A 27,372-nucleotide genomic window follows, 5' to 3' on the forward strand; every position below is an offset into this window, starting at 1 on the left:
CAGAGTCGATATGAACCGGGCCTTACCCAGGCGGTCAAGAAGTTCATCTATCCTAGGCATAGGGTATCCATCGAACGTCGACACCTCATTCAGTTTCCGAAAGTCGTTGCAGAAACGGAGAGTGCCGTCGGGTTTTGGAACCATGACGATGGGGCTAGACCATGGGCTGCGGGACGGCTCGATGACTTGGAGCTCCTTCATCCTGTTAATCTCCTCCTCTATTGCCAACCGGCGAGCCTCCGGGACCCGATAGGGGCGCTGCCTGACCACAACTCCGGGGGGGGTACGAATCTCGTGTTGAGCTACCTTGGTTTGTCCTGGTTTTTCACAGAACACATCCTCGAACTGACGGACCAGGACTGTGAGATCCGACTTCTGTATGGGGGAAAGCTGTTCCCCCATCTGTACAACTGGCGCCTCCTTTTCCGCAAAGGCGGCCACCTGCGTTGCGGTTGCCACCCACTTCTTCAATAGATTGATGTGGTAAATTTGGTTTTCCTTTCGCCGTCCTGGTTTCCGGATGCGGTAATTTACCGGCCCCATTTTCTCCAGGACTGTGTACGGCCCTTTCCACACAGCTAAAAACTTGGACGTTGTAGACGGCATGAGCACTAACACTCGTTCCCCTGGTGTGAACACTCTGGGCTGTGCGGAACGGTCATATAGGCGGCTTTGGGCGCGTTGGGCTTCGGCCAAATGCTCCCTTACTAGGGGCATCACTCGGTCGATACGACTCCTCATCTGCTGTACATGCTCTATGACACTGCGATAGGGTGCTGGTTGTTGTTGTTCCCAGGCCTCCCGGGCAACATCTAACAGGCCTCGGGGTTGCCGCCCGAACAGCAACTCAAACGGGGTGAACCCTGTGGAGGCCTGAGGCACCTCGCGAATGCCAAAGAGCACATAAGGTAGCGGGATCGATGCCCGCATTCTCCACCAGTTTGTGGGGTGCAAGATACGAGACAACCACGGAAGTGGATGAACAAAACGCCCCGAAGGGTAATTTATTTAAGTGTCAACAAAAACTAGATGCTTTTCGTGAAGCTCAGCTCCGGATAAAGTCCTCCACTCGTGGTCCTTCACGTGAATAGTTCCACTAGGCCGTCTTTGTCGAGTGAGGGAACGTCACTACTTCCGGAAATCCTTCTAGCTGGGGAATCCGCCGTTCGTCATACGTCCGAATCTTTAAAGAGAAGGGAGAGACAAGACACGTCAGCCGGGTAAGAAGCTTGGAGCTGTAACTCACTCTTTCTCCTGGCTGTGAGGCTTTTATCCCTGCTGGTGATTGATCTCAGGTGTTGACGATCGGCTGATTTCCTGCATAACCATGGCGACGCTGATTGGGTGCGAGCCACCTCGCCACAGCATTTATTCATGTTCATGTTAGGTTGTTAACAGTTACAACATTCTAAAGTATTACAATAAGGTTGTATTTGTTAACTATTAGGTTAAGTGTTACCAAAAAGTTCTTAAAGAAAATAGTTTAAACCTGCGGCATGAACTGCTCCTTGTTGTATCCAAATGCAAAAACTTTTCAGGTCCAGAGCAACATCAGCAATAATGCCTTTGGCGTTATTGTTCCTCACATAAAGCTGTTATATGGCTTCAAAACAAACCATTTATTTAAAGAAATGCATTTTAAACGTTGCTGGAGAAATAATTCATCACGCTTTGTAAAATAATGAACCTCAGAAAAGTAAAGTAATTGTCTTTTTCTCGTAATTGTTAAATGCATGGGTGACAGGGCCAGGGAGAAATCACTTGAAAAGATACACTGAATTGCAGCGTAGTGTCATTATGGTGGGGATCTGTCAGCCAGTATAGATGTCTTTAATGGACACTGGCTGGGAGGCCTGTTTTCTGCTGTGAGTCAGCTCAGCTAGACTTGAAGATACGCTGCTTGATGGGCTATAATCCTACACCCTGACTAAGTGACAGGATATTTTGTCCCAAGGCAAAATCTTGGCTGTTGTTGTGGAAAACGCATCAACCGCCGACAAGACATTCGCCAAAGCTCAGCATTGTGCCCTCTCCCGTTTTTCGGCTCTGGTGAAAGGCAGAAGGAAGAGTTTTGCTTTCTGAAGAAAGCTTGAGGAAAAGTCTCAGTCTAAGTTCAACTAAAGGAGAACTAAAGTGCTGGTGTATATTAATGGCTCATATGTTTTTATTTTTGAAGTTCTGTTAGGGAAAGATTTGACCAGATATTTATCGCACTTTGTGCTGATAATACGATTATAACGAGGTCACCAGAGAGGAAAAATTGTAAGCATTTAAAAAAGTTTTTTTGCATTTCTTTTTTTTTACGCATTTCGTAGGTTCAAACAGATGAGAAATTGTAAAGAAATAAATCTCGGAAAAGAAAAGCTATTTTGTTCTATATGGAACCCTCATGGGGTTGTTGTGTTCCCGTGAATGTTGCACTGTTTGTATACTAATATAATCGACAACAGCAATAACTGTACTTTTTATATAGAGATTCCCGGTCTTTAAGACATTTGATAGAACATGAATATTAAAATAACAATAATAAAAAAAAAACACGCAAGCCTTGCTACAAAGCCTTTACAAGTCAGTCAAGAGATGAGTAAGATGGTTAATAAATAAGAGAGAGATGATTTATGGAACTAGATGTGACCGCTTCTACCAGCCAAACTTTAAAGTTTAATGCATCCACGCCGATAGGTTTTGGTAGAAAGTCTTGACAAAAAAACCCACAACATAAACAAAACCGTAAAGGTGTAAGAAATTTAGCGGCATCTAGCGGCGAAGCTGCGAATTGCAACCAATGGCTCACTCCACTCCTCCCTTGCGAAGTATTACGGAGACTGATAGAGGACTACGATGTATCACATTTTCACGTCTTTCCTAAAGGACTTAATGTGTTTACTAAACACACTCTGCAGAGCAGTTTGTCCATTAAGGGCCACTGTAGAAACAACATGGCGAATTCCATGCAAGGGGACCCGCTGTGTTTGTTGATATAAATAGCTCATTCTAAGATAATCAAAACATTACGCTTTACGTTACGCTTCGTTATGTCAAGGCCTGCTATTATATTGCATTTCTATCAATACTTCCTCCAAAAATTACACATTGGACCTTTAAGTTTTAACCTTTAAACTCAAGAAGTCTCAAGGATATTGCGCTCTATCGCTCTCTCTCTTTGGTTCTGTTGTCCTTCAGGAGCAGGTTTGTTGCAGCAGGGGGCAGAATCCTTAGCTCTCTGTGGTCCTCTACAACAGAAGGCTGGATGTCTGGCCTTGTGCTACTTTGCATGGTCTCCTTATCCAACTGTCTCAAGGTGATTCAAAGAGAAACTGCAAGGACTAAGGAGAAAGCTCAGGTGTGACAAAGTCTGAGAATAACTAATTACCGTGAACCAGTCAGATGTCTTTTTTAAGTGTGGAGATGGGGGTGTGATTTTTTTTCTTCTAACCTTTGATCCAGTCTCAGTGTGGCGTCATGTTGATTTCCTTCGTAGTCAGTGCATACGTGTGAGATCCGGCCTTGGGGGAAAATCTCATGGGCGTCTGGCTGAGTCACAGAGCCAGAACCCATTGTTGTCACACGTAGCAAGGAAGCCTGTGACATCACTGATTGGACACGGAGGCATCGTTTTTAGGGCCCAACAGCCTTCTCGCCTAATGTGCATCCACGGGGCGTAAAAAATTGGAGGAAGATTTAAAATGCAAGCAGCAGTTAGTCATAAACGCAAAATGGATCCTTTCAAGATTGTTGTTATATAAGATGTTGACTACTTGTGATTCTATTAAAATCATTTTTCTCCACAGTCAGAGCATTTACTTTCAAATAAAAAATGAATGAAAAGCCATCACCTTAAGGAGAATCCTTGAAACCAAAAAAGACATTAACATTTAATGCCTCCCTTAAATAGATCAGAAAGATTTAATATATCCGTCTAATTTTCAACTTTTTAACTGACCCTGGACGTTTAAGACCAGTTGAAACAAATGACTCATCCAGGCATAAATATTTGATCAAGCAGAAAGATTGCTTTAATGTCAACAAACCGCTTAAAACCACTGCCGCTCTGACATCATGACGTGCTCCTAGAAACAATCTAACCACAATTAAGCCAGAAGGAAAGATGTGTAAGAAGCAGAATCAACACTTTTAAGCATTTCAGGAGTTTTAAATAAACAAACAAACAAGCAGAGATGATGTCATCGCTGAGGTCGCTGATCCTGGCCCGAAGCTGGTCGTCGTAATAAAATGAGTCAAAACACAAAAACAAGCTTGAGAAAGATGGTTGATGGCAGTGGAAAAGACTTGTAAACTCTACCAATTTAGCCAGAAATGCTTGTTTTCATGGGTATTGAGCAATTTGTTGCTATCTGTTAGGGTTATGTAAAATTATTGTAGAGACTAAGCGGCATGGCCAGTGGCTGTCACATAAGAACTATGGGCGGAAGAACAATGGTCTTAAAGTATTTGACTTTGAAGGTTCTAGTTGAAAATGTGTTAAATGTTAAGGATAATAGAAATAAGTCTTTGAGTGTCATAAACAATTATCATCATACTAGAAATATTCTGACAAAAATAGCTGTTGAACAATAATGAATAGTTATGAATAATGCCACTGCAAATTCATTAAAAGATTCAACGTAACTTATATCTATATCGCCATCATCTCTATATCACTTATCTTCCTGTGGATTGAAGTCAGATTCCATTAAACGTTAAACTATTCCAGTGGATTTATACCAGACAGCTTAACTGTTAAATCATTATTTTACGCTAACCCTTGCAAATCAGGATAAGCTAAGACAGTTATGAACGCAACTTTTTATGTTCTTGCTCGATTTTTTAAAGCGGGCATAAGACACAGGGTTTTTCTGCCAATCTCATATTAATCTTGAGTACCTATAGAGTAGTATTGCATACTTCATATCTTCGAAGAGTATTTAGTTTGATCACATTTATAAAAGATTTGCGATTGTTTCTGAAAACATACGGCGTATGCGGGGATTGGGAGGGGCCAAAGCACGTGCGCACTCATTATCAACAAAACACAGACATCAGTTTCACTTACTGCATGTCCTGCATCTTTTAGAGCTGGGACGGCTCATTTATCAGTTTCAAACAATCTCAAAATCCAGCGTGATATCCACAGTTTGCACCGAAATGCAGTGAACAAACAACACAGCTGAAGTCTTGTGTCTGAACCCGCAGTGCCTCTCTTATTGCTCCAGCTGGTTGACGCGTGGGCATGCTCTTTCTTCTCGCTCTGGAAAAGTTGATGCGTGGGCATGCTTTTCCTGGAGAATTGTCCGTTACGAAATGGATTTTCATGTTCAAAAAAAACTTTCCGAATCCTATTAGAATGCTGGGGGAGTGTATCAAGCACAGAGATACTATGTCATAAGTCCGACTCGACATTGTCAACTTGTCAAAAAAGGAGTTGGACGTATGACAAGCATGCGAAGATAGCATGTTTAACATTGTAAAGAGGTCAGAATGCATGCACACACCGTTGCACATCGCCTTTAAAGCTTTATGGTGTCTTAAAAACCGAGGTTGCTAGCAAGTTGCTAAAAGCAACTACATCCTTTGGGCGGGGACGTAAAATCTCATAACACATACAAATCTCACAAATAATGCAACATGGACACAAAACGGTTTAAAATAAGGTGAAAGGGGATTCATTAAAAAAATGTAATTACTTACCAGGGAACGCGTTTGTTATAAAGTTTAAAAAAGTTGTTGGAGCCTTGGTGGTGGTGACGTAGATATCCAGCGAACATACCGTAGTCTGTTTATAGAATCCTGTTAACAATTTATTTCTGGTAATTGTATTTTTCTGGCGATATTGTGTTAGTTTTAAAGATTATTATGCCAGACAAAATGTGTAAACATCAGAAGCATTTATAGGAAAAATGTAGTTGTAGTTGACCTACAAAAATATGTCATCCCTGCAACTGTTTATTTACATTAGGTCACTTTTTAAAATAATCAGTTCTTGTTTTCTCTTGTTTTCTGTAGTCAACAGAACCACACATAGCAATGTTTTGTTATTGTTTACATGTCAGTGACTATATCTACTAACACAAGGATTGGCTTTTCACGCACTGACATAAAATCAGTTTTTATAGGACAGCCTATATTACTCAAATACTTTATTGTTCACATTTACAATCATTAATACTTTATATGTTGTCTCTCTAAGGCTCATCTCTGACCCATGACATCTGAAATCCATAGCCTGTGACATCTAATCCATGTTGTCTCTATTTAAAAGCAAAAATGCTAGAATCTAACATGGGAATGATAAATAAATGTCTTAACCGAAAAGGGCGGAAATCTCTAGAACCCCTCGATTTCAATAGTTACTTTACATGCAATTACATTGCATTTACATTTAGTCATTTAGCAGACACTTTTATCCAAAGAGACTAACAAATGAGGTAAACAATAAAAGCAATTAGTACAACACAAGGACAACAGAGCATGCGCAATATTGCAATTCAGTAAGAGACCAGTTTACCACAGTGTACGAAGCTACTTTTTTTGTAAGGACAGAAAAAGAAATGGATATAAAATAGAAGGCTATATTAATGGCTCAGATGTTAACGGAGAAGATGTGTTTTTATACGATCCTAAAAGATGGCTACAGAATCTGATGATCTTTTAGCAGCAGGCAGACCATTCCACAATCCTAGAACAGATCCAGAGAAGGTGAGAGTGATTTTTTGGGATGGCACCACAAGATGTTGTATTCTTTCAGCATTTCTCTCGTCTTGCTCCTGAAAACCAAGCGTTCAGCAAACCTATAATATTTTGACGACTGTCCAGCAGCAATGGGCAACACAGAAACATGGGCGTAACTGTGCTTCTCTTTTGCAGAGTTAATATGTGATTAAAAACAAAGGGCCGGTCTTGCCTAATGCTAATGATGATGCTAATAGGATGAGAAGACGTTGCTAATAGCTTTAATGAAGACCGGCGAATCACCTGAGGGAGTCTTTTACATCTGACAGATGCCAGTACAGAATACCAGTGCTTCGCCTCTCAGCAACCTTAAAAAACACACAGCCTCCAAATGAGAGCTCGCGCAGGGGGGCCGTCAAACCGCTAAGAAGAGGTCATATGCATAAAAGACCCAAACTACAGTAGATGACAGTACCGTAATAAGATAATGGCCAAATACAAGGTGATAAGGGATATTTTGTGATGGGGTGACATAAGTGACTTAAGCAGATTTAAGCTGAATACAGTGTGTAGGTGTCAGTCTTGGTGTAATGTGGAGACAAAGCTGTAACAAAAGCAAATAAAAAGGTCAGAAGGTTTCAGATGCATCTTGGAGGAAGAACATTTTACAAAACTCTGTTTAAAATGCTATAACGTCTATGTGTAAGTGAACTGTGCTGATGTCATAAATACACACTGTAGGCTCGGGTCCAAAATCTAGTGAGGTACTTACATAGGCCGCATTTTAAACCAACATAGACTCACTCGCAATGCTCAATATATCAAAAGCTTTTCAAAAATGTAGATGGCATGTCTGTGCAACAAAACTTTTTTTGCCGAAATTCTATCGCAATATCGCACATTTTCTTTTTTGGAGAAGACAGTCCCATAGGGCATTGCTATGAGAATAATAACGAATCAAGATGGTTCAAAATATCAGTTTTAAACTACCTTCAAGGGATAGTTCACCCTTAATTCTCCCTTCATAATTTCTCACCCTAATGGCAAATTCAAACATGTATGACTTTCTTATCTTGAACAATATTTTGAAGAACGTTGGTAACCAAACAAAATTGGGCCCATTGACTTCCACGTTATGGACACAAAACTACTGAGACTGCAGGTTTTAAACTAGTGGTCGACCGATTATCGAATTGGCCGATTATCTGCGTCGATATTAAGGATTTAGCCGATAATCGATATCGATCATTTTCAAAGCCGATTTGCCGATAAAGTCATTTAATTTTGAAATGCGCTTTTTGGCTCTGACGCAGCCAAGGATTTAGCGAGAGCAGTCGGAACACGTCACTCTAGGGGTTTGCCTAGAGTAATGCCCGCCCACTGCCCCTCTGATTTGTTGGGACTAAGTCACGAGTCCGGCCAATCAACGCGGGAGGCTGCGGAACAGAAAGTCTTTTTTCACTGTCACACCGAAAGCGCTGCTTCGGGTTCATGCTCTATGAGGTAAAGCAGCATCAGACGTTGAAATAAATCTCAATCCACTGCACTGAAGATGCAAAACACTTCAATATAATAAGTGCCTGAATTTTAAAGCATAAAGAACTTGAATCGTCGGTTCGGTCTTCAGTCAGAGCGCTCTCATGCTCATGTTATAGCTTCATGAAAATATTGCGGTCTTTTCAACAACATACACAATAAAGCTATGAAGGCAATTCAATTATTTACACTTAATATATAAATTCAAATTGTGCTAGTTAATCCAATGATTTGCATAATGATTAATTGAAAAGTATTGTATAAAATGTTAAAGTCATCAGAACATATTTTTTTCCATAAATAAATATAATTTGTTACATTCAATTCATTTTTTCATTTGTTGCTTGTTGTTTTTTACTGTGTTGCTTGTGGTTTACAAAATGTTCACAGAATTCTGCTGGGTGCTCCCTTCTTTCTTTTATTAGTATTAATATAAGTGTTATGATTAAGATTTCTCAGTCAGAATTAAAAATATTTCAAATGTTTCAGAGCATGTGTTCTTAATTTCTATATAAATTTACGTTTTTACACAATATATATATCGGTTCAAAATATCGGTTATCGGTCTAATTTGCATGGAAATAATCGGTATCGGTATCGGCCTGAAAAACGCATATCGGTCGACCTCTATTTTAAACCACATGAGGGTGAATAAATGATATCAGATTTTTTATTCGGGGTGAACTATCCCTTTAATTCATTTAGTAGCATTTATTTTATAATTGACAGTGTTACAAATATGTAATTTTATGCTTAGCAGAGCACTTAAATCTATTTATTACATATGTGGAGTTTCTGTTACGAATGTAATACTTAATGTCCATTTGGAATGATTGTAGTTACTGTGGTTATGTTGTTGTTGGTGTTAAATACGCCCAACATTGCAATATTTGCTCAACCAATTGCATGAGTTGGTGAGGGATCTACTTTTTCTTTTTTGCAATTTCGTTTTGTTTCCTCGAGGCCCAGAAATTACACACTTCACCTTTAGGTACTATTATTATGGAGACCAATCACAATGCCTGTTAAACCGAATCACAGAGGCAATGAAACGCAAAATTGTGATTGATGCTTGAATCCAGATAATTACCAGATCTCCGCCATCAAATACATTTTCAGACAACACAGCATCACTGATAGTTTAGTTTACACGAGGCAGGATTTAACACCGGGTATGTGTCTGTAATGTGTATGACAGAATTGATCACGAATGTCAACATTTAGTTTTTTTTTCTGTCTAATGTTTCAAAATGGTGTTAATGGCCTGGGGCATCCGAGTTTGCACTCGCTGCTGCAGTTCTCAGTCTGATTTCCGTTTAAGTTCAAATGTTGTGTTTTTATACTTCTGCTTTTGTGCTTCATGTGTGCAAGGATCGATTTGTCATGCCACGCTTTGACAAGCACATCAATTGACTCATTATCTCAAAAGACAAAATAATGTGCTGGGTGTCATAGTCAGTTCTCACGGGGAGAAAGTAAGAATGAGTCGAGATTTGCTGCTGGCATTCTGCTCAAACATTGAGTTATACTTTAATGAGCATTAGTTGAATAAGCACGTTTTTTTCTTATGGCAAGTCTCAGAAAGAGCAGCATGAATAAGTTATGATCCCACAGTTTATGAAATCGTTTGTAAAATTGTAGTAGAGAAACAATTGGATGTGTCTTTTGGAATGGATATTAAATTGATAGGTTACTCAAAAATTTAAATTCTGTCAATTTCTGTCAATTGTTTACCCCACCCTCTTGTCAAACCTGTACGACACTGGTTTTGTGTAATATATAATAGAAGTAAATGGGTACTGTCGCTGTTTGGCGACCAACATTCTTCAAAATATCTTCTCTTGTGTTTCGCGGTAGAAAGTCATACAGGTTTGAAATTAATAAATGTAAAATACATTTTTTAAGATTCAGAGTTTAGCTGGGTAGTGTACTCCACTGCCCCTGCTGGTAGATTTCATAACTACACCGCCTATTTTAACTGAAAAATAAAGTAATTTTATGAGTGCATAATTTGTTTTTGTAGGGATCTTAAAACTGTGAATTGAACTTTCTCTCTAATTTGCCTGTTCTTGATGTATGTAGCCATATCAGCTTTGTCTTGCTTTCACGTGGCATTTATGGCTCATCTGATAATACAACCGGTTCTGCACCGGCCAAGAAACTGCCATTGAGATAAAGGGGCATGCTAAAGGAGAACTTTCTCCAGGTATTATGGGCCAGTCGATCGTATAGATTGAGGAACAAGAGAACATATCCCCATTTCTCTGAGCGATGTTTCGGGAGGTGCGCATGTGTGATAATAATTGACAAGTTTGAGATGGAAAGCTTGTAACCTGCCATGGAGCAGCAAAGTAAAATTTCACTTCCCTCTATCAACTCCAAGGACGCTCGGCACAAAAGCCTCCGAAATAAACAATGTGGTAATGAAAAACAACAACAAAAAAAAGAAGGGGCTGTGTTTACAGACTTGACTGTGCAGTTTTCCCATCGGAGAGGTTACCCGGAATCGAATGCGTAATTCTTCAAAAGCTCTGGAGGTTTCTTTTGATCTTCTGTTATCTCTGTGCTTTTGAAAAGCATAAATAGTTAATTATTGTTGAAGTACTCCGATTACATTTGATCGGAAGCTCAGAAACATATGAAGAAGAAACCGAAGCCGGAACGCTATCTCTCTGTTGAGCAGAATCAAAGTGTTGTAATTAAAAAAAAGACTCCCTGTGTGTTTTGTGTAGACCTGTCAATAGGAGAATTTCATTGGTCTAGATTCCCAGTGCTTCCTTTGAAGATTATCTTTGATATAAGGTATAGATGGGGGCTTTGTTCGTTGGAAAACAAAAATAAACTAGAGATTTCATTTTAAAGAACATGTTTCTTGGGTGTTAAGTGATCTGTAGATGTTTTTTCCTTCATATCCTGATATAGATCCTCTATCGAAAGGGAGTATAATTCCCTGAGACCGTAAGCAGTTTGGAATAAGTAATGTTTTGTAAGCTCTTATCAGTGTAATTGCGTGAGTATATATAGATTAGTATCCTCTTAATCCGAATGAATGGCCTTGATGAAGCGGGTATGACTATCTTCTCAAGTGTCTCTCGAGTGTCTTTTCTCCATGCTGAAAGCTTGGCTTTCTGTCAGTGTCGAGATGTTCTTCTAATCAGGTTTAATTTGATCTCGTTCTGTTCATGAATGATTGATCTCATTATTTGGCCAGATATCTGCATGTAATGTAATGAATTAATGAAAATTAGGCCACTTCTCCTTCAAATCCTAATCTTTCACATAAGTGTTTTTTTTCTCAGAAATTGATCATGTCATTGCATTAAATGCAATTATATTACATATCGCGTTAAATGTTCAATACGTCTTAGCAAAGCATTTTTTTTACTGCAGGACTTTTGGTATTATGACCCCAAACAAATACTTTCATGCAGTTGTTTCACTCTACCCGTTTACATTGTCATCGTTTTATGACTTTTCAGAGAGCAGCGGCCGATGTCACTCTGCCTGTCCCGTGACGACGAGTTGGCCGGGCTGGAAGCATTGGCCGGGCTGGAAGCGTTGCCGTTCAGACTGATGCAGCAGGACTGCACAGCCATGAAGACTCTGCTTCTGCGTCTGCGCAGGACCCTGCAGGAGGTAATGTTCCACTCTTACAGCTGATTCATGAAGCTTATTTTTGTCGTCGTCATGTGTACATTAGTAAGGCTGAATGAGCTTTTCAAGCCCAACTAGATTTATACCTCATTCAGGACATCGAATGCTTTACCAGGAACATCACATTTACATGAGTCAGATTGTTGACACAGGTGAAAAGTGATTGGATGATACATTTTATCTGTACAAAACTGTATTGGTGTGTAATTGGATCTTAATGGGTTGCAAAAATTAGAAAAAGTTAGTACATTTTTTATACACATAAATTTTTTGTACATTTATATTGTACGTAATTTTTAAACGCTTAAAAATAATATTGTTATTAAATTATTACTAATTGTTGCTTATATTAAATATAATTAATATAAAAATATATTAATACAGATTTTTCTTATTAAATATGAACACAATTAACATTGATTATTTAATAAAACTATATATAAACGTTTTTAAAACACTTACTATCAAATATTTTTTTTCCAAATTTTAGTAAACATATTATAATTATTATTATAATATAGGGTGTATTGACCTGAACGGCCAAAACAACATTTTAACTGTCAGAATTAATTTGTGACTAGGATCTAAAATAAATCACAACTGAATTCTAGTGTTTACAGACTAGCCGCCCCAAATTATACAGTATTGAAGGTATTTTCATCTATTATGGCCTTATTATTGCTTGCATTTAATCTACACTTCGAGGTTAAATTTGATTTTGAATCATCAAGAATGCAACAGTTACCATCAAATCATTTTTATATCAACAAGAAGATTTCAGGTTTATGTTGCGTTGAATGGAATTGAATACTAAAGTGAGCAAAATCACTTTTAATAAACCTCCTTGGATTTAGCCCACACTGATGAGTGTAGCCAACTTTATTTTCTTCCGCCTGTGCAGTAGCTGTGTGAACATTCTACAACTATAACAATCACTTTCTTCGGGTGAAGGTCCAGGGAACGCTCACAACAGGGGAACATGAATATTAAAGAGGAAGTTCTTTGGCCTCTTTACTGACTCCTCTCATTAACATGCAAATTAGCATCTATCAGCATTCGTAAACCACTATGTAACAAGAATTACAATGAACATCATACATGTGCCATTTTATTTGCTTAACTGGTCATTTAAAACCCCTTCCCAGAATAATTATTGCCAATTCCTTTTCAAAATGATCGGCACTTAAACCAAATATTCAACATATTGTCAGTGATATGCCGTCCTCCTCACACTTGGTTAGTAACACAGGAACGCTCCAGGCTGGCTTTATGATTCAATCATTTCAACAGCATCTGACCTCTCAGACAAAGTTATTGTTTAAATGTTACCTGGGTTCGAGTATCTCTTGTACCTTTGAATATTATGTAGTGGGTGCTGGCATTTAGTTCCTGGCCAGACATCCTGCGTGAGATTAAACAGGCTTTCTGTTGCAGAGAATCCTGTCTGGTTCATTTGCATAACTATTGCATACACAACCATTGTAATAGTCACCTCGCAATAACAGCACTGCTTTTCGTTTTGGTGTTGCAGAGTCTAGGCTCTTGGGCCACTTCTGCATTTGTGAAACATTTATCTTGTTTTGCCTTTTAACTTCCTGATCCCCTTAATATTTTGACACTTTATTGCACTTTACTTGTCCTCTTCTTGTCTTTAAAATGCAAGTGTAGAAAACACATTAATAAAAAGCAGCACATCCCACATCTTCAATTCATCTTTATTAACCAAATTTGAAGGCTTAAAGTTTAATGTGCACTGTGAAAAGTTGACTTACATTGACATCTTAATGGCTGACATATTACAATTTATTTGGAAAATATAGACCTGTTAAAACCACTTGATTATACACTGTATTTTCTTGATACAACATTTGTTTTCTTCATTTTCCACCAGTGACAAAGGTCTGATTTTTCTATGTCTCTGTCAGTGTGAAGCTACTTGCATATTCTGGAGAAATATTTTGGTGCCCTCATTATAATAATAGGAATCAAATTGTCAAAATGCGTCAAACAGTTTAAGTCATGAACCCCCCTTTCACACCAAAAACTAGTTTAAACATACAGAGAATAATGTTTGATTTATTAAATGGTTCCACACTTAAGTTTTACATTTTAAACACATACTCCAAAAGGTGCATCTCAAAAAAATAGAATATGGTGTACAAGTTCTTTTTCTTTTGTCATTTAATTCCAAAAAGCAAACTTTCTTATATTCTAGATTCATTACACACAAAGGGAAATTATTCGAGAGGTTTTTATTTTATTTTGGTGGCTACGACGAGCAGCTCAAAAAATAAAATATCCAGTTCCTCAATTTGAATGAAAGCTCACCAAGTGAGATCCACAAATTATACAGTGATTATTAAAAACATTTACATTCAAACTTCAACTCCCCCAATGTTCAAAACAAATCTTCACCCTTGGTTGACAGTATACCATAGCTATAATTACAAAGTGTATACAAACCCTTATTTAATTCTACTTTTCTTCAGGTAACCAAAGCTTCAAATATAACCATGTTAATGCACAGCTTTATTTTAAGAGGGCTCGGAACCCTAGTGAAACAGGCCCCAATGTGACTGCATCGCCCACGCTGCCAATCCCTCTCCACTGCTTCCCACAACATCAACACCGATGACTAATGAATCATTGTATTGTTAAAGACTGTTTTTGCTGAACTCCTGAGCCCTATCTTTCCTGCGTTGTTCAAGCAAACGCAGCACAGAAGACGTCAAACTTCAAAATAGCTTTAAACTTTTTTCAATTTAGAACACATTATAGATGTAAAGTAGTTCTTTGAGATTCTTGTTTTTAAATGGTCATTTACAACAGTTTATAAGCAGGATCCATACAAGATTATGATCATTTTGCACTTTGAATTGTGGTCTGCACAAATGCTGTTGTTGTCTAGTTTAACAAAATGACTGCAAATGCTATTCTGAAGGCTTTGGCAAACATGTTCTTATAGCCATTGGCGGTGTCTTGGTCAGAAAGGGTCTCATAGTTGAAAACAATATTTAAATATTGTTATATTATAACCGTGTCATGGAGTGACCCCCGAACCAGTCAGTTCAGAACCAGGCCAGCAGAATGATATTTATTATCCGTTTTATTATTTCTTTTCTTTTGAGTGCTCATTATATATTAAGATGTGTATGATCTTTGCCTTTCAGAGCACCGAGATCAGTCCTGCAAGCAGCCTTCACTCTTTACCCATAAGCCCTTGCAGTGAGATATCGCTCCCCTTAAAGGTGAGATTTAAGATTTGTTTCAAGGATTTGTCGGAATGTGTGTTTCTTATATATTTTATAACCTGTTATGTTACAGGGACACAAAGTATGACTATGCTTTTGGACCATGGATTTTGTTTTTAGTCAAAAAGCAACAATGTAGATTGGATGCTTCTAAATCAATCTAATAATCCTTTGTGATTTGGCTGGAATCGAATGACAGAGCCATAGCAAACTATTTTATGTCAATAGGTTAAGAGGGACAGTTCACTAAAAAAGTTCAGTCATCATTTACTCAATCTCATGTTTTTCTAAACCCATATTACTTTATCGTCTGTGGAACAACAAAAGTGATGTTCGGAAGAATGATAAAGACTGACAACCTTCACCTTTTAAATTCATTGTGTTTTAAAAAAAAGTTTTCTTCTGAATTTCTTATTTTGTTTTACTGAAAAAAATATTATTTGTGTTTGAATTGACTTGAGGGTTAGACTTCATAATTTCACAATTTCAAGCAATTTCATTGAACACTTTTTGTTATTAAGGAATTATTGTTAGGTGACACTTAATAAAAAAACACATTCGGTTTTACCTCCATGAAATTTTCAAAGCCCACGGATCAAATACAACCTAGGCGCTGAATGACCATTTTGAGACAGATCTCTATCTTTATCGATGTAGTTCAATTTCTTGCACCATTGTGCCTCTCCTAAACACACCCTGTACTTTTCATCCCAGCCTGAGTCTGTGATAAATTTGAGTTACTCTTTTCTCTATCATCAATAAATTTCCCCCACTAACTTGATGAGATTTTGTTATGCGGCCTAATCTTTCAGAGATGGACCAATGGCCATCATCAGAAAAAGGTTTATGATTTTGTGTGAGGAGCTCTTTGCTGATGGAAGAGGATTTAGTATTTCATCAGGTCCTTTTTTTGGAACAGCTCAAAAATCTGGTTGAGTTGAGCGAAGTAAAAACGAGGTCTGCGTCTTTCTCTGTCCTCCTTACTGACCTACATGGAGCACTAACAGAGCGACTGTTGGGGTGGAGAATCACGTGACGTACCGGCTCATCCGCATCCTAGCGCCACGCAGCGGGAAAGAGATGGCTCAGAATAGGAGCCTATGCATTCTGACATTGTGTTCAGCTGACAGCGGAGGGGTGGAACTTGTCCTAATTCATTCCAGGGGAAAAAATAAAAAAACTCCCGATTTTAAAAATAAAGCCCCAGAATCCACCTGAGACGAAACCGTGTCACTTCTCGTCCTACTTTTTACCAAAAACTTCTCTCACCAAACATTTGTTATCCCCACCTTCTTAATAATAAGAGCGTGCGGAAAGCGTTCTCCTGCGGCAACAGCATGCCGCAGGTTGGAGGGATGGAGAAGCCGGTCGTACTTCACTCGGAAAAAAATGTGATCAGACTAGGGTAATGTGTATTAATAACACCCTGTTAAGTGTGAATTTGAACCCCCCCATCCAAAGGGTGTGCTGTTTTAAATATATGACATCCCAAATCACCCTTTATAGGAATAGGTACACATCAGTCATGATGACTCCTCTGATGCCCCAGTTCATGTCCAACTGTGATGAAAGACATTTAAAGGGAAAGTTCTCCCAAAATGAAAATTCTGTCATCATTTACTAACCTTCATGTCATTTCAAACCTGTATGACTTTATTTCTTCTGCATAACACAAAAGAACATATTTGGAAGAATGTCAGTGACCAAAGAACATTGGATCCCCTAGTTTACAGAAAATTCTCTATCATTGACGGATTACAATAAGGGCAGTTTGTAATACCCCGTTCTATCATTTCCTTTCATCAGAAGGTGATCGTGAATGAACTGAAAGTGACTGTGAGCGGCAGGAGGTAGGCTACATCCCCTTCCCTGAAAGCAATCGCAAAGTGTGACGTCTGTTTTCCATTCATTATCTTACTTACAAACACCTGGTCTCTATTGGAAAACGCCCGTGCGGTCAGCGGAGACTTGCCATGCAGATGTATCTGTCAATCAGCCCCGGTGTCGCATGCACGCATAGACACACAGCCGTGCAGTGATGCATCTTTAACAAGTTTAATTCCTCAGAAAAGGGACAACAACGGCTTTATTGGGCATTCAGTTGTATTAAAATATACTAAGTCCGAGAGTAAACGAAAGTTCAGCGTGATGATGTCATAAACATGCTAATTAGCATGTAACAGCACCTTGCAACATAGTGACGGGTAATAATAGATTATGACGGATTTTTTACGAGCCTGTCCATCAAAATGATAGACGATAAAAAGTCCAACGCAACCTCTGATCGGATCCCATTGGCTGCCATTGTAAGAAGACAAAACCACAAAGACATTTCTCAAAATATCTGTTTTGTGTTCACTAGAAAACATTACAAGAATAGATATTTTTAATTGAACTATCCCTTTAATTAAACTGCAGTTACTGAAATAGTTAAAATATTAAAAAGCACAGTACCTTTTTCTCACTTGATTAAAATAATTGTGAATATTCCAGCAATATGCCAGAAGATACTCTCTATATAAAACAAGAAACTGAAAAACAGAAAGACTCTACATCAACTCTAGGATGAGGCCTTTGTGATACCAGAAGATTGTCTATAAGGGTCTTTGTCCATCCTTTGCCTCAAGTATTTAATCTGGGACAGACAGATGGAGATGCTCCTCATATGCAGCTCTACAGCACGGGGTAAAGGCACAGCTCTCTGTCCTGTGTCTTGCGTATCTGTGCGAACGCATGTGCACACAAGTGTGACCGAACCTCTCTCTAGAGGTCCTTCATGGCAGTGCACAGATAAAGTGGCTCATGTTAAACCTCTATAATTAAGAAATGATTTCAATATTCCCCACAGGCAGGGATTTGGAGGGAGGTTACATCAAGCCTGTTTGCTGCACGAGTTTCTGAGGATGTGACCTTTGCGATGAAAATTCAAATCGGATCTGCGATTTGACGTAAATGGGAAAACAAATAGAAAAAGGACTACTTAAAGTGGGATGTTACATGTAGGTGCAAAGATTAGTCGCACTATTTATGTTGCCGTCTCCAGGCAGAAATTAGCGGTGAAACGTCGAAGATTGACAACGGCTCCCTTGAAATGTTTATATAATATCAACAAAAGTAACGTACCCAGACCAAAGGCATGGAGCTTTGATCATTTCAAAGTATGTGACGAAGCTCGTAATCCTCTTTTGAACTCTAACTCCAGTGTCCATCTTCTTTCCCAATGCTGCCTCATCTCCAAACAAGGGTTTTATGAAAAAGGTATCGTTTTTAGGGGGCGTCGGCTCTTTTGGGTTGTTCGTCAGGGCCGTGTTCAGCTTCCGGGCCTCTCGGTCCTCCTTTACTGCCCTTGATGCTGCAGTATGTGCCTCCCTTCCCCCAGCCTCACATAATGGATGCCGACAGCACAAGGTCGTGGGAAAGTGCCTGCTAGTTCAGGTGAAGTTTATGGATGAGATTGAAACCACAGCACAAAAAGCACACCTCCACCTCTCAGCCGTTGCGCTTCTACACCCACACAAAAGGCTGCAGATTCAAACCGGGGGCGATGGCTTGAATAACTCGGATTGACTTTTTTGAAAAAAATAAATGTATTTGTGTGTGCTTTGTGTTTAGGATCATGGCAGAGAAGAGAATCTGTTCCTGCAACAAATGTTGAAGGAAAAAGACGAACTCATTCTCCGACTACAGGCAGAGCTGGTGAGGATTCCCAATTTTTAGAAACTAAGCACAACAAATATTCAGATTTCATGACCAGAGAAGGTCTTTGTTTTTTGAGGTAAATAAACAGCCTTCTGAAAGCAAAAAACAGGTTACATTCCATTATTCTCAATTAAAAATGATCTTTATGAACTGTGAATAGCATTTAAGATAAGAGATATAAGCAAGATGCGCCCACAAGAAACAGAAGTAAAAAAAAATCTGGAGCCTTTAGATAGCACCAGGAAGCTATGTTTTTTAGTTTAATTTCGTATATCTTGATTTGGATTTATTTAACGACTTCCGTGAACTATTGAGAGGTTCCATGAATCGCCATTGCTGTGAAAAATTCTCTCTCAATGGCATTTCACAGAGTCTCATGAGGCGCTTGCCAAACTGCTCTGCAGTAGCTGAAGTGTTCTTGCACAATTTTAGCTTGGTTAACAAAAATGATGGTATAGTTGATGTCAGGTCTTATTGTTGATCGGAAATATGCTATTTAGTTGTGATATTTGCTAGTTTTTGTTTTGTGCTGCTCTCATTAAAAACAAAGATATTTTTCCATACAATGTAAAAAACAGCTTACACGTTTGGAACAAATTGAGTATGAGTAGATGAAGAGCTCTTTTCCAATACGCTATAAATCCATTTTAATAGTTTTTCGTGAAAATTACATTTCTTTTACCTCGGCCCATACATTTGGTTAATATTCAATATATCCTGTTAAAATGGTCTGTTGGCTCATTCTGCACATGATAAACAATGATTGTTAAATGAAACAACAACATTGTCGATTATAAGTTATTTAAATAAATAAAAAATCAAAACGCTACAATTCCATCCTTTTTTTTTAAAAAATGTTGGTTTATTTCTTTTTAAAAGCAAACAAACAAGAGAACATGCAACATATGACATCAGGGACTCGTACTATAAATTAATCTAAATCAAAAATGCAAATGCAAATGCATGAAATAAATAAAAGCCAAATAAAATAAATAGTAGCAAACTCAATTATAAAATAAAATAAAGATTTTCAATTTTTATGTTTCAATATTGTCCACCACATAAAACAAATAATTTAAAAATAACATGCATACAAATACCACTAAAGTACGAATTCTGATTGGTCGAGAGGACATATCGCATTTCGACTAAAAACAGGTTCGGAACTGCATCTAGCAGTACATTTTAAACAAGGAAATATAGCGATTTGGCATGAAACATTGATGGAGCAGTGAATAGGTTCAGTACACAGCAAAATGGCATGACAAACTCATTTTTTTTATCACGTTTTGGAAAAAAGCTCTTCAAATAAAGACGCCATTTGTGTCTTTGGCTAAACAGTGCCTGTACCATCCTGTTGGTTTCACGCACCTTCCCTCTCCCAAGTCTTGCATTATGTGAGAAGTTATGGAGGTGCCGCTCAGCAGTTCCCTCTAAACTGAGATTACATTTGATGGACTCGCTCGCTGTGCCGTAAACAGCTCATCGAATGCTTTACATGCACTGCGAGACCCATAACGTTCCCAGTTCTAGCAGCAAGGCGAGAGACAAGTGAAGGAGAAATATGACAGGTCCATCTCAGATTTATAGACCAGCAGTATTAAAGAAAGGGATGGGAGGGTGTGATAAGTGCAGAGGAGGGGTAGGACAAATAAAAACGGTAGAGGGCACTAAAGAGGTTGTAAAAGCAAGAGGACAAATAAAGCACAGAGCTCATAATGCTTCAGATAGTGCCTGACTTTTATTTATGATGTGTATGTTTTATTTAGCGCTGCTATCTTCTGATTGGATGAGAGAAGTTTTACAAGGGGCCTTTAAAAACTGAGCTCAAAAAGCGTTTTGTTATTGACTGCTGTATCCAATTGTATTGGGAGGCGGATCGCTATCTGCGCTGCGCCCCCATTGGTCAGTAAAGCTTACAACGCTGTTGCACGTAACGAAGGAAACCGCCAACTCACTGAAAACGAATGACCTCAGGTCACTTCTGTGTTGCATGTCTTTATCATTTCACCCATGATGATAAATGTCTAGTTTAAATGATCCAGAGCTACAGAGATCCGTGTTATACATTTTCACTGAAAAGATTTTCCTCCCGCTCAGAATGTAGAAGCCTGCACTGAGGATGTTGTTATCTATCCTCTCTTCTAAATTCAGAAAATGTGTTCGGCACTCTCTGAAGGTCACACTTCTTTTTCTGTGAGCTTGTTGGTAAATACCACAGTGCTCGCCGCTGTTGCTCTGTTGTAAAAGAACCCAAACTCAATGTGTGATGTGAGTTTTTGCCAGAGGGCTCAAGTGGTTGTTTCCCCTGTAAAGGCGTCATACTCTCAGTTTAATGAGCTCATTATGTGACATATGTTTAAACGTATGTATAACGTGACATCCGGCCGATAAAGCTAGAATGTTTGGCCAGTGACATCACTGCATTAGAGATTCGGCCGCCCAGGAGTCCTCGTGCTCTATTTTTAGGGGGAGAAAAATCTGCGGCCACAATAGCTTAATAAATCACGGCAAAAAGTCATAAAATAATACTCACCGGTGAAGCTGGCAGCCTGCTGGCCAGGCTCGTCTTTGTCAATTTTTACTGTCTTTATTGGATGTCATTAATGAAGTATGGCTGCCCTAAATTTTGCCGCACCGTATTTCTTATTTTTATTAGTCTGTCGTTCCGCCGCGTTCGAGAGGGGGATTAAGGCTGTTTGATATTCAAGGCTCAATGTTTTCTGATGATATAGCTGATATGAATGTTACTCGAAATGTTTTGATTTGGATATTCGGCTTTGATATAAGGGAAAAAACATAACAGTGTGAAAGCTCTACCCTGCTGAAAATAAGGCCCTCAGCGTGGCCAGCAAACTTGTTTCTCAGAGCAAACAAGCAAGGAGATCAGACCAACAAAACATGTTCTTCAGTGTTAATAACATGTAATTCAGTGTCTTACATGTAATTGTATTTTATTTCCACAGGAAAGTGTCCACGCTGCTCAGAAATCTCTTTGCCAAAAAGCTGACAAAACCACTCAGACAGAGCTTTTAGTCTCAGAGGTGAGTTCCCATTAAAACACGGTGCGCAAGCTCCTGACGATGCTGCTAATGTTCTGAGGTCATTGAGCTGGATCTGTTTTTTCTAATTGAATACCGATCGTACATCTGTCTTTTTTATTTCACTGCCTTTTAATAAAGGGCACCGAAAGTTAATTCTGGGTTTTTGGATGAACCATAACACCGGAGATCGCGGCGTCCAATGTTACACACACACTTTTCCATATCAGGTTGTCTGCAGTTCTTTTTGGGATCATTTAATCTCAGCCCACACTTTTATCACCCCCTGCCCAATAATTCCAACACTCCTTGTTATTTGTTTTACTTCTTAACTTTGGACAAAAGGTAGATGTTTTCTTGTTCCCATAGGCACCTCTTAAAAGTTCTCACACAACAAATGTCGATGATGCCTTATTGCGGTGAGTCAGCAAGCTGTGCTCATTTAAGTGCATCAAACTTTAAATGACTCATTAACAGAGATTAATGCAAATGCATCACATTTTACAAAACCCAGCATTCAAACTGTCCTCTCTGTTAATGTTTTTCCTTTCGAGACACTTGCTTATAAAAACACTAAATAACATTTCATGATTCGGTCAAAAGCTGTTGAGAGATGCTTCAGTATTTTTGTATATCTCCAAGCGTGTGTGCGTTTATTTCTCTCTCAGCGTTTGCGCTGTTTGTGATGAGCTTATCATCGCTTTAATAAATTGAATTTGTTGACTCGCTGATGGTTGTGATGGAACATTCTCTTTTGAGATTTCTGTCATAAATTATGACCCTGGAGTTGAGGGGAGCTGACAGCGGCCACATCAGTATTCTTTCAGTCACTTTACAGCCAAATGGCTTTCAGTTGGACCACTGCAGCGACACGGTCCATTTTCCCCCCTGGCATTTAACATCTCTTCAGACTTTCGCTTTGTATTCCAGCTAATATGCGTATGTGATGGGAATCCGGATGGCTTTTTCGTATTGCTCGGCAATCCATTCTGTGACTATTGTGGCGCTAATGCTCCATCACTCCATCAGACTTCGGCATCGCATGCTGTTGATGAAAAGTGCTCTAAAAAGCTGAAATATTAGAAAGAGTGCTCATTATGTAGCCGACACATTAGATAAGCGGCGTTTTTGCAGCGAGCGAGCTTTTTTTTCTGCGGTCCCAAAAAGACCACATGTGGAAATGGTCGCGTGGGAGGACGTGGGTGGATCTTCTTCCTGTCTGCCTCAGATGTACCGACGTTGGACAAGCACACGTGAGCAAGCACCAGACCCTTAGGCACCAGCTCGGCAAGAGATGAGTTCTGCATTTCCACCCTGCCCCACGTAGGCTACGCCCGCTATATGGGTTACCGCATTGAGGCCGCGCAAATATCCAAAAGTGTGTCTACAAGTGGGTCATCTATTTCTAAGGCTGCTTCAACTGGAGGAGGTCATCCGTTTCCTTTTTTAACACTTGTTCTTTCGTCTTTTTTTCTGGAGCACCCTGCTTCTCTCACCAGCTGAGCTAATTAGCTGAAAGCGAGAGGAAGATAGGCTTCTGGTGCCCGCTGTTGAGTCACAGTGCACCAGGGGGCCCGAATGGCCTCTTTCGGAAGCGCGGGACAGTGATACGCAGCCACTGTCCCTCCCGCAAAGACTTCTCAAAGTCCCCTCTGTCCCTGCTGTCCTGATGCGCAGCGGGAAGGAGCGGGTTCGTGCGAAGGGGCTCCTGTCAGGACAAAGTGGCACAGAGAGATGGACAGGGGCCAACCTGCTCATCTGTCCGAGAGCAGAAGAAATGATGCGTCGTATGGCAGAATGATGTATAATGCTCCAGTGGAGCACTTGGCTGTTATGGATAACTCTTATTTGCTGAGCAATGTTTTCACAATATAGACTATAAATACATACGGTAAAAACTGGTTGATGTGGATGGTGGAAATTCATTTTGTGCACACCAAACAGTTAGATTTCATGGAAAGTGATTGTATTGTCGCTGTCTTTCTGAAACCTCGGATGTACAAATTTGCGGCAAAAAAAATCGCTGTTCCTGTGAACCGTCAACATTGTACTTTTCAAATGATTAATATTTTTAATACTTTTTATTGCTTAAATATTTGCAAAACCCAGTCGTTTGACTCCCAGTTTATTGATAGTACATGGTAAGGTAACTAACTAAGGTTCAATTTAATAAAGAACAGGTTATATCCGTACCATTTTCACATTATTTTTCAATAAATTTGACTTGAATTTTCCCCGTCGGATGTGATGGCCACCTCAAAAGCCGCCGAAAGGTCTTTCGTCTCCCTTGAGATGTCTCTCTCTGCTGTTATGTCTGTTACACTGCTTTATTATGCCGGCCTAAGCCAGTTAATATTAAGCTCTGCCCTCCATACAGCCGCTCAGCTATTTAAATGAAAAAGCACTTAAGAGCTCATTTGCTCTGGCATCCCTCCCTTCCGCAGCCAAGATATGAAGTTTTATGGATTAGCTTCAGTTTTTTGCGTTATTTCCCTTAGTCATAAATCTTTTTTATACAAGTGACAGTTCTTATTAAAATGCTCGAATATTTAGCCAAATGAAACCCCCTTCCAGGCAGAATAAGTCATTTTTTTCTGATATTTGCCCAAAACGGTTGGATTCCACCAGAGAGGGAGATTGATCAGTGGTCGACTTTATATAGCTGGAGGACACCTGTTAATGGAGCTTACTGGACATCTCCCACTGTTCTGCTTTCCAGCCTTGATTAGATACATTTCAAGCCCGTTTTGCAAGAAAATTAAACTTTCCCATCAATCTCTTAATTGTTTCCAATTTATTTCATTTTGCTTATTTATTCATTTCGATACATTTGCACATTAGGGGTCCACCCTGTTTCACAGAGTCATGCCGGGGCCCATCTGATCGCTTGTGCGGGGGACCTGTTATGCTAAATTCTCAACTTCATTGCTCAAACCGGCATGCTTTTCTCTCTGCATGGGTCAGAGTGTGAGCGCAGAGCTTCATAGAATGACACGCCTGCTGGGCGGTAATTGCTTCCTGTTCTGGTAACTTTGATAAAGAAGTTAGATATTTAGTTTGCTGTCTATTACCAGATTTTCATTTTGTTTTTAGAGCCTTTCTGATATTAGAAATGGTGTGGAAACCCCTTGACCTTTTAGGTCACATGCATTATGATATCTAAACATTTCATGCTTCTTGTTCACCTTTGGATGCAGCGCTTTTCATGGTTCACCTTGCCCTCTCACTTTTGTAAAGGCCATTCCAAATCCATTCTTGCTATTATCTTGCGTTTCTCAAGCTCTGTGTGATCACTCCTGGGCGGAAATGGCCCGAGGCCATTGAGCTTCTGAACAGTGAAGCCACCCTTCGTGGTTTTACCTTGACCCATCTAGTTTTACTTTTACTGACTTTGGCAGCATCCTAAAACATCTTTAATGGATTTAGTGACCTACAGAGGCATTAGATAAACAGATTAACTTGGACCAGTGCATTAATGAAACGCAGTAAGCAGGTGAGGTGAATTAATGATGTGTACACAACCTCAGAGAGAGCGAGGTCTGCTCGCTGGTCAGGTTGACTGTTGCTCTTGTTTATGTGTTGTGTGGTTGTGTGCAAACTGTGCTTTAAAGGCATTGCTTTGGTTTCAGGGTCATTCTCAAGGCAAAGCTTCTGCAGGTTCCTCTTGCAGGAGGCCATGTGAGTTCACTTGCTATGTGTTCTGAGATGTTTCCTCCAGTGCATGGCATGATGTTCTGTTTTTTTGTACTCTCTTACCTTCACACTCTCTCCCTTGGCCCTGTTGATTCTTAACCCACAAACTGTTCCTGACACAAACCTGTGCCAATGCCTGCCACTCTGACTTTCATTTTTCTCGATTATTGGATTATTAAACGGCTCTTTGAAGTACTTCTTTCTGATTGGTCATTCACTGCATATTCAGATATGAATGTATAATGACTGCTTAATGTAGATTATAGTTTACTTGGAAAAATACAACCTTAATGTTGCTTGTATCTCTTATTGGAATTTGCTTTGGTTTGAAATAAGTTATATTTGCTATTATTTGTTATATTTGTTATTATAGAACAATCCAGGCAACCGTTGCTGTCAGACTGAAACCTTGTATCTCCAAAAACTGCTTTTTTACAAGATATGAAGAAAGCACTCGATGTAAAAACACTGTGTTGGAAAAGTCAACAAGCTCTTTTTAATAGTTTAATAGTTACATCATTTCAAAACCCACAGACAAACATGAAGGGTGACCTAGAGTAATGACGTCAGTCTGACAGTGATGAGTGCGTTTACATGCACAAAATAAACAGATATCTATCAAAAGCTTATAAAGGAAACCAGTTTTCACATGTTTAAATGCATTTTAATAAACCGGCGCGTTTACATGGAAAAATTTAGACGTTTCATATTACTCTCGTGCATTGACGCATTATTGATGGTCTGTCTAGTTATAAAATATTAAGCTGGAAATCTGTCAAAAGTTTTATTTTTATATCTCTTCTCATGTCTGCAGTATCCGCAAATGCACTAACATTTTTTCATTTTGCCATTTCTACATCAACTGTATTTTTGGAGAGCGGACTTTTAGGTGCTGATCATACAGAATGTGTTTTTTGCTGTTAGATGCTCCTCTTTTGAATTGTTTTCAGTTGTCAGGGAGCGTTTTGCGTGCTGCTTATGCGTACCGTGCGCCTTGTGTTTTTTGAAGTTGGAAAAAAATCTACCCTGTGCAGAAAAGCAGTTGACGTCATGCTCCTTTTTTCCCCACTGTCCAATCGTATGAAGGGAGAAGCAGGGCTTCCGCTGTGGTAACGCAACGTTACAGTTGCTTGAAACGTCCAGAGACTGCAATGATGAAGGAGAAGCTTGTGCTGGCTGACACAGGTTAACTGGGCAAGGTCAGAGCAAGGGCCTTTTCCTTGTACCTGTTTTAGTTTCTGCTAATATGACAGTTAACAGCAACTAGAGTGCTCGCGCTATAATCCTTGACTGACAGGACAGCTGATTTGGTGGTTGCGTAGCCACAAAAAAAAAAAACGTTTTCAAACAGAAATAGCGTCTTTCAGCTTATTAAGGATATTAATGTGCATGTAAACGCACACATATATATATCAAATGTGTATGCATTGCATATTGAGTGATATATTATATGGTGATGTGGAGAAACACTACTTTATTTTACTTTAAATTACTGAATATTTATTGATACTACATCTGCTTATATTTGAAATGTTTGGTGCCAAAATGAGATAACTCTGTTTATTTATTTAAAAATTATGTTTTTTATTATGTTATCATATTCATATTATTTATCATATTATTGTGTTTAATGGTTTAAGTTTATTTTTAGTTATTATGGCTCAAATGAAAACAAGACAACTGCAGTTTGATTGATATTAATTGGAATGCACAATAAAAAAACATGATTTTTGAAATGTTTTTAAAACGGAATTAACGGAACCAAACTCTTTATATGATGTATATATGATTTATGTAGAAAACAGGACAAAAATGATTAGCTGGCCTTT

At 39.0% G+C, this 27,372-nt stretch overlaps 1 protein-coding gene across 3 annotated transcripts in view; it reads left to right on the plus strand.

Annotated features, from left to right (window-relative positions):
* The window catches only part of ccser1 (coiled-coil serine-rich protein 1), a 74,239-nt gene that overhangs the window by 17,915 nt on the left and 28,952 nt on the right, over positions 1-27,372 (plus strand). For all 3 annotated transcript variants that reach the window (XM_056772943.1, XM_056772942.1, XM_056772944.1), the window contains exons 6-9: positions 11,685-11,841; positions 15,030-15,107; positions 18,723-18,806; positions 21,776-21,853. In XM_056772943.1, the coding sequence (XP_056628921.1) occupies positions 11,685-11,841; positions 15,030-15,107; positions 18,723-18,806; positions 21,776-21,853 (397 nt within the window). The remainder of the gene's footprint in view (positions 1-11,684; positions 11,842-15,029; positions 15,108-18,722; positions 18,807-21,775; positions 21,854-27,372) is intronic.

The sequence above is a fragment of the Triplophysa dalaica genome, chromosome 18 (genome assembly GCF_015846415.1).
Source record: "Triplophysa dalaica isolate WHDGS20190420 chromosome 18, ASM1584641v1, whole genome shotgun sequence".
Classification (NCBI taxonomy): domain Eukaryota; kingdom Metazoa; phylum Chordata; class Actinopteri; order Cypriniformes; family Nemacheilidae; genus Triplophysa; species Triplophysa dalaica.